Here is a 9,061-nt window from a genome sequence, read left to right as displayed (position 1 = left end):
TATTTTTTTTATTTTTAAGGAAGCTTTTGCTTAATATTTTCTTTGATAGAAACACCAGTAAGATTGTAACGTCTTCTTGATAATGACGTCATCATAGTTTATGTTTAGCAAAAAAGACGTTATAGAATTACTTTTATCATTTTATTAAGTTTTCGTATGTACAAGGAACTGTACAATGGTTTTACATGAACGTCATCAACGACATAAAAAAACTAAAAGTATTACTATTCTTTTATTAGGTTATCATTTGAAGTGAGTGAAGCAAGACGTAACGATACATTTTGGCGGCATTGCTCGAAGCCACAGAAATAGATTTCTTGTGCAATAATCAGCTTGTACTAGTCCGTTTTTAATTTACATTTCGATTGGTGTGTCGACAACAGAGTGCTAGGTACAATTAACTTAAGTGCTTAAATATGCAGAAGTGATGGTGTTATAATTTTCATAGTGTAAATATATTCTAATAATGGAGAACCCGACAGTTAGCGGATTGAGGTCAAGGTCCCGGTCGAAAACACCCTTTTTACGTTCCAGCTGCGACCGTGAGAGTTGTGCAGAGGGTGGAGAACACAAACACCACAAATCTGGAAGAAAAACTCCTGTAAAACGAAGTACGCCGATCAAGTAAGTTTCAAAGTTCGTACGCTGTAAACAAATATAAAAAACACGACATATTAAAATTGTTTTGTTTATGTTTTAATGGAATTGAAACATATTTAAATATTTAAAGTCAATATGATATATATCTTTGATTGTTAATAACTTATAAGAGTGTTATTATTATTATTACTATTATAAATGCTGCTAAATTTTGTATTTTTTTATTCTCAACTACGTAATAAATACTTTTATATTCATCAATATCTTTGTAAAAATACGAGATAACACTGATAAGATTATGAACATAACCTCCATCAAAAAATACTTCTATATGAATAAGCTTACACCTTTTAAAACATTATTCTTATGAAAATTCATTGACTTGGATATTTTTATAAGTTCCTCATAAATACCCATATATATATTATGAATTTCAAAGGTTATTTAATTAATATAATCTTCATGAATAGGTACACCTGTATGTCTGCTTTTAATGCCAAGTAGAATTTGCTTGAATTCTTTATATATCAAGAATATAATTTAAATAGATATGATGGAGGTAATAATATATAATACCTAAGTATTACCTACATCATATATATACACACTACATCTATACAATAAATATTTGTATTCAATTTTTTCTTGATAAGATTTTCTTGAAAGATTTGTTTTTAAATGTCTAATTTGCACAAGTATAGTTTTATGGGATTACAAAACTAAAGGACATATTTGGTTTCAATTATGACGTCATAGCATACTTACTGTGAGGTCAACCATGGTTTTACGACGACCTTAACATAAAAATTCGATGCCACAATACCACAACCTTGGCTTATGTGATGTTAAACACTGTTTCATAAATACAATGTCATCTACATTAAAACTATGAAAATTGAATCTGTTCAATATATTTTAAAATATTAAGTTTAATAAAAAAAATTTATATATGAAGGCAAATAAAAACATAATGATAAATATAATTATGTTCTCAATAATAAAACCAAATGTATATACACATTATCAATTATAATTAAGTAATAAAATAACTATTAAATATGTTATAAAATCTATTCAATTACAATTTTTTTATTTTGGCTATTATGTTATAAATTGTTAACTATATTTTTTTATATTATTTTTAAGAAGATTATAAGTTCAACTTAATTCTAATCAATGCTTAATAGCTTGTTGTTCATAAGCTTACAATAGAAGCTTTCATATTATTCTCACACCTTCTGTGTTAAAGAGTATTGTGAAACTCAAATGTGTGTTTATCACACATTGGTGATACCTACTATTGAGTTACATACAAAAGATGTTTTTAACTTTCCTAATCTTACTACTTGTATTTGTAAAGTATGATAAGATTTAATATTTCTATTTATTAGATATATACCAAACTTTATTTACATGTAAAATATACTAATTTTTAAGTGGTATTGTTTGATAATAACCTGTCTATCATTTACCTATAATTATTAGTTTTTATCATAGTATTAAAAATTAATGGTATTCATATATTCTTTTTAATAATATGAATGTTAATTAATGTATTAATGTTTAATATTTTTAAGGTCTCCTAACAAGTAGTATAATAGGATTAAAATAGATTAAAAACATAAGTATATATAAGAGTATTCTACCACAATCTCGGCTTGTCTAGCAAATATTCTCATAATTGCCTTTTATGTCTAGTGGCTTATAAGGCTGTAGATTCTGGGTTAAAATCACTGGGTTTTTGTTGACAAATTCTCAGTAGCAGTCACCTGGAAGTTGGAAGTCAGCGCTCCCATGCTTTGAAAAGCCTGCATTTACCTGCGCCTGTACTCTCCGCAAATGTGACAGATTGCCTTTTTCACATTTTAAACTAGTCTGCTTTACAAAGCTTATGAAGAAAATATCAGTGAACCAATAAATAATACCTGATTGCACTAATATGTTAACTTCCTCGTAAATGTTAAAACAAAATTTGTTGCAATTTGTTTTTTAAAAGATACTTTCTTAGCATGTGCAATTTTTGATCATGATTCAGTATTCGGCTGATTAAGGAATAAAAAATTCCCCGAATAGTTAAACTAAATATATGTATAACGAAATATTATATTTTTGCAATATAATATAAAAATGTCATACTCGCTGAATGTTACGTGTAATAAATAATAATATAATTGTGATTTATAAAAAGCAGTTCATATACTTTATTGATTTCGATAATTCTTTCAGAGAAACTGAAACAAAGCCCATAGAATTGGTACAGGAAGTTGAAGAGGATTTGCCTCCCGCCTACCGCACTCGGAACTTCACTCGGCAATCGGAAAAGCTTATCAAAACCTCCGACTACTCCTCAGAGGAGAGTCTAGACAGGCTGAGAGGAAATAGAAAAGAAATTTACCAGGTATGATATTTTTTATGCTTACTTGTTTCTTATAGTTTTAGTTTTAAATACATACTTAACAGTCAAGTTTAAATAATTATTACGTTTTATATTATGATCCTCGTTTCATGTAATTTATACTCTTCTGATTTGATATGAATAAAAAATATGATATTTGTTAACTGTCGAGATATCACGAGAATTTAACCTTATAATTATTTATTTATGCTACTACACGTAATTGTTAACTTATTATTCCCGAAAGATACTGTAAAAATAAATATTAAATAAATTCAATAAATTAAATAAAATTTACTGGTGGTAGGGCTTTGTGCAAGCTCGTCTGGGTAGGTACCACCCACTCATCAGATATTCTACCGCAAAACAGCAATACTTGATATTGTTGTGTTCCGGTTTGAAGGGTGAGTGAGCCAGTATAATTACAGGCGCAAGGGACATAAAATCTTAGTTCCCAAGGTTGGTGGTGCATTGGATATGTAAGCGATGGTTGACATTTCTTACAATGCCAATGTCTAAGAGCGTTGGTGACCACTTACCATCAGGTTGCATATGCTCGTCCGCCTTCCTATTCTATAAAAAAAAAAAAAATTCAATCTATATATAAATAGTACTTTGTCAGCAGTAATATTCAAGATTAGCGTTACACTAAATTATTCATATTCAAAGTAAAAAAACTATGGAAACTGACTTCGGAAAAGAAACTAAGAAGAATTATGTCGATTTTTGAAATTAATTACTATTTTTAATATAATATATATATAAACAGAATAATAGGCGGGAGGCGGTTGTTTTTTTTTTTCATTATACAAAATTTAAAATGATTTATTTCATTCCGCTGATGTTCGCTTGACGACGAACTTTGCAATTCGAATATGACGCTGAGAACTTTGCACTTCTGTTAGTGCTGTAACAAAATAGTTAAATTTATTTGATTGTTTCAGTTGTCTAGCCTTTGCTACAGTGAGCCAGTGTAATTATAGGCTTAAAAGCCATTTTATTTAAAATGGCCAATGGCTTTTTGATATTGAAATTTCATTTTCTGAAATAGTACTATTTTTTTAAGAATTACTAATATTCCTATATACATCTACTTAAACTGTACAGCTTGTGTTAGGAGTGGGGACGACAATAGCCCAAGGGACAGGATCGAACATTCGACTTTTACATCGCTCGGCGGCCCGGCCCGCAACCCATTGCGCTACTGACGCTTAAGTTGTTAGCTTAATAAACTAATTAAAAAAAAACGTAAACCTGGTACAATTTTTTTTTCTAATCATCATTGATATAGCTAAGAGATACCGCTACGTGTTATCTCAGCTACAATCATTTCAAAGTCAAAGGCGGTACCGCATACACGCAACGTGGTATATGATACGGAATGCAACACATATGCATAAATACACGTATTGGTATGCAATATATAGGGTTACCATACTTATAAAAAGTTTATACCCTGTATTTATGTTTACATGTTTTTTTTTTTTTAATTTTATTAAAGAATTTTATATCTACTATATCATATAATTATTGTAAAGCTTCTATCTTTTAGTATTTTCTTTATGATTATTTAATTTCTTAAAAATAAACAATATATGTATATATTCATTCATTTCATTATTTTACGCGTTATGTTACTGGATTTGTTTAAAAATAAATATCCGTAGTCAATATGAATGAATAATAATTTGTTACTATTAAATCACTCAAATTTATGGATAACGATCGCCGGCTAATTTGTATATTTTCAAAACCACTCACAAAAAAAACCAACACAAAAAAACCATAACAAAATTATGAACCATTTCCTGAATTTAGCATAAATATTATCTCGATCTCGGTTGTATAGACTACCTTTTCTTAATTTAAATATATTCTACAAAAAGGAAATCAGCCATGCGTTTTGTGTGCACGTATATATGTCGTAAGCCGCTGTATTTTAGGCTTAGGCTAGGCTTTATAAGAAAACCTTGAGCTCTTATATTCGTAAAAAAATGTGTTTAAAGTGAATCATCAATCAACGACCACGAGTTCCGTCGAGTCATTTTCAATCAAGTTCCAAGCACTACTTCGTAATAAACGGAGCGGACCCAGATAGTATTGGGAAGAGTTCTGTTTAAAAATAGAATTTCTTATTAAATGCAATTAAATATTTTACGTTTATTAGGCATAATAAGTATTTCCTTCGCCTTATCTTTATTTTTAATACTACATATTAGATTCGTATATCTTGCGACTATTAAGCAAAATCAGGGTCTGGATTAGCGGGACTCATCTCTGTATGTAATATATAAACAATTCATCATACGTTAAAACCAATATTTACATGTTAAAACTTAAAGTTACCAAAAACTTCACAATCAAAATTAGTGCACTTTTCATCAATTCTCGTATTATTTGTACCAATGTAAAGGATATATTGTACATACAAGTTCGTTCAACACGGTTCTTTTTAAAATAACGCTTATCTTAATTGAATAACAATTATAATGTACCATAAATAACAATCATTCGACTACACAGACCACCCACCCACGCTGGCCACTCTTAATAAGTGCTTCCCTTTCTCATGTTACGCACCAGTGGATGTAAAAAATCTAGTGCACTACGTATTGGTATTCTTTACTATATCAGATATATTATAATATATAAGCACAGGTAATAAACAGAATTATTTAAAAATAGTAACCTAATGATTACTATTTAAAAAAAAAAAGCCGAGATGGCCCAGTGGTACGAACGCGTGAATCTTAACCGATGATCCTGGGTTCAAACCCGGGCAAGCACCACTGAATTTTCATGTGCTTAATTTGTGATTATAATTCGTCTCGTGCTTTACGGTGAAGAAAAACATCGTGAGGAAACCTGCATGTGTCTAATTTCACTGAAATTCTGCCACATGTGTATTCCACCAACCCGCATTGGAGCAGCGTGAAATAAGCTCCAAACCTTCTTCTCAAAAAGAGGAGAGGAGGCCTTTAGCCCAGCAGTGAGACATTCACAGGCTGTTACGGTACGGTAACCTAACGGTAAGTGACCATCACCGCCCATAGACATTGATGCTGTAAGAAATATTAACCATGCCTTATATCGACATTGCGCCATTGTTTAGCCAGTTACGTAGCCACTATTTACGTATTTCATACAATCACGTCAAATCAAATTAGATTATTTGACAAATTTAAAACAATATTATTGAATTCACTTTGTCGCTTAAATTTGTGAATTATAATAAGTCACTAGGATATTTTTTCATATTTTATTAATTTTCTAACTATGCAATGTATAGTTTGTATTAAGATTCAGCGAATAATTAAATTTTATGATTCATGTTATCAATATTTTTATCTGTTAATATTATGTGCAGGATAATTGTTTGTAGCCCAAATAAATAATAGCTCACGCTTTATCTTATTTCCTATTATAAATGCAACAGCGATTTTGTTTATTTGTTACGCTTTCTCGTTTTAACTACTCAACCAATCAACGTGAAATTTTGCATACAATTTGTCTGAGGTTCAGGGTACCTAAGACAGGGGGTGTTAGAGTTATGTAGATGGCCCATTATACCCGTCTTAATTTATAAATAAATTGCGGACGTCCTTCGTTTCCTTCTGATTGCCTACGCGTTGCAGAGATAAAATCGGTTACAATAATAAATCATTATTAAATTATTCTCTATGGTTTCTCCCTTATGTCCATTAGTTCATTGACAAATAATCTGCTTCATTTGGGGCTGCCATATGTCTTATTTACTATGAACGTCTGACATTTAGGATGTTAAAATAAAAAAAAAACCCTTAGTCCACAGTTACATTTTAATAATAAATTCATCATGATAAATGTTTTCTGTCACAATTCATTATGATTTTACTAGCTTTGAATATTCAATATGAATAAGAATTAATTTCTTTTTCAAATTCAATCATATTTCAGAAGAAAAACGTAATAAAACCAAATATAGCTAAAACCGAGCTCCCGCGTCGGTTATTTTTAAATTGCCCGCTGAACACATATGGACATTATTATTCTGTCCATCTGCGCCCTAACAGTCGTACAAAACAGTTTGTAATTTCGTAAACGAATTGTAGTTCGCGCTCTGAATACCTAATTTTAAATTTTTCGATTTCAATCTTGACCTAGTTTCCGTTTCGTTATTTTAGTTAGATTTCCGAGGATCGACCATGTGAGGTAGGTACGTCTTATTATAAAGTTACTATGGTGATGAGTGAAAACTCGCAGTCCGCTCCATCGATACTATCTGTTTCCCAAGATGTTTACTAAGATGAAACGATCAGACAAGGTCAGTTTTATATAGATAAACCTTTGCAACTCATTATTTATTAGCAGTCAGTCAGATTACCCGGTTAAATGTTAATTATTTTATCAACATATTTTTTTATTACTTATTTATATTTATAGAATTAAAAATATCTGCAAAACTCACACTTAATTTTATATCTGTTTAAAATACGAAATGTATTTCGAGAAATCTGTTTTGTAATTAAAAATTAACCGATATAATATTAATGTATAATTTAAAATCGAGCTCCGCACAATAACTTCGTTTTTAATCTTCTAATCTTTTTTGAAATATTTTCTTACGAAAGTTTTATTAAAGCGCGTTATCTTAAATATTGAAACTGACACTGCGGCGTGAACCGCCAGTTACCAACACGGGTCATTGACACCACTCCACTTGATATAAAGGAATGTTGCCTAGGTATTAAAGTGTTAATACCGTTTTGGAACTTATTGGCTGAAATAAATTATTTCATATAATATATTATATTTTTTTAAGTATAGATATATTTATATTTTAATTCGAATTTATACCATTTAGTAATAACATTATATAAATAGTTTATTATATGATTAAATCTAAATATTTATAAAAGACATTGTCCTACCCATCCGTTTATGAACTAAATTGTAATAATAATAACAATAAAATCATAATAGTGAAGTAAATATGTAATACACTACAAGACGTTCGTTTGTATTTTATGGGGGGGTGGGGGCAACAGAGAGAAAAGAGACAGGGCGCACTGTCTCTACAATCTTATACCTTTCAAAATGTAATTCCTTGTAGTGCATAGTCCTATATATATATTTTTAACTGTGCTAAAATTTTACGAAATATATTTTTTCAAATTTGCCGCGTTAAATTTATATTTAACTGATGCTGATGTCACTAAGAGGGACTTAGTGATATCAGCGTTAGTTAACTCGATTAATTGTATTATTAAGATATCATTTGATAAATTTTATTGATCCATACTTATTTACTTTAACGAAAGATAAGAAATTATTAAGATCATAATTATTTTTAACTCTCTTCGAGTCACGGTAAAAATTGAGTGCATTTAAAATTAACCGCAAACTATCATTATTGAATACAGGAGCCGTGGGACGGGAAGTATAATTGTTAAGTGTGATGCCGGTGCCACACTAACGTCGCAGCTTAAGATCGGAAACGTCACAAATATCTATTATTATTTATTAATATTATATACAAACGATTAAACCATGACCACTTTCATATTTTACTTCATTATTGTTTATTGATTAATTAAAACATGAATTTTATATGAAAATTTTCTTATTACATTTTTGTTATTCAAAATCCTTTACATTGCATAATAAATTATATAATATATGTATTATATATAGGGTATCAAAACATACATACAATAACTAGCCATTTTCTGCATAGTTCACAATGATTATGGATTATGTTAGCGTACTTTTGGAGCGAGGTTAGTTAGTGGAAGTTTCGCCTGTATATTGGCACTAATGTCTGACTTAGACCTTACAATGTTACGTTGGAAGTACTCGTGCAAGTAGCTATGACTCAACTACGTAGTTAGATTGCGTTTCGATTAGCGTTGCAAGAAATAACCTCACACAAACTGCTATTGTAGCTGTTATAGATGACATCATGGGCGGAGCCGTTGGATGACTCGCTCCGTTTTTTTTGTGAATTTTAACTTTATAAGTTAACTTTTATAAGAATTGATTACCTACTGTTTTTTTTTCAATAATAAGAATAAGAATATCGTGTCT

At 29.9% G+C, this 9,061-nt stretch overlaps 1 protein-coding gene across 1 annotated transcript in view; it reads left to right on the top strand.

Moving 5' to 3' along the window:
• The first annotated feature begins 75 nt into the window (after positions 1-75).
• Positions 76-9,061, top strand: part of LOC126770769 (klaroid protein-like) — a 29,949-nt gene continuing 20,963 nt past the window's right edge. The window contains exons 1-2 of the mRNA XM_050490317.1: positions 76-624; positions 2,827-2,998. Coding sequence (XP_050346274.1) covers positions 467-624; positions 2,827-2,998 — 330 coding nt within the window. The 5' untranslated portion in view covers positions 76-466. The remainder of the gene's footprint in view (positions 625-2,826; positions 2,999-9,061) is intronic.

Source organism: Nymphalis io, chromosome 9 (assembly GCF_905147045.1).
Source record: "Nymphalis io chromosome 9, ilAglIoxx1.1, whole genome shotgun sequence".
In the NCBI taxonomy this organism is placed as follows: domain Eukaryota; kingdom Metazoa; phylum Arthropoda; class Insecta; order Lepidoptera; family Nymphalidae; genus Nymphalis; species Nymphalis io.
The sequence above is the reverse complement of the archived record's forward strand: the minus strand, read 5'-3'. Positions and strand labels throughout refer to the sequence as shown.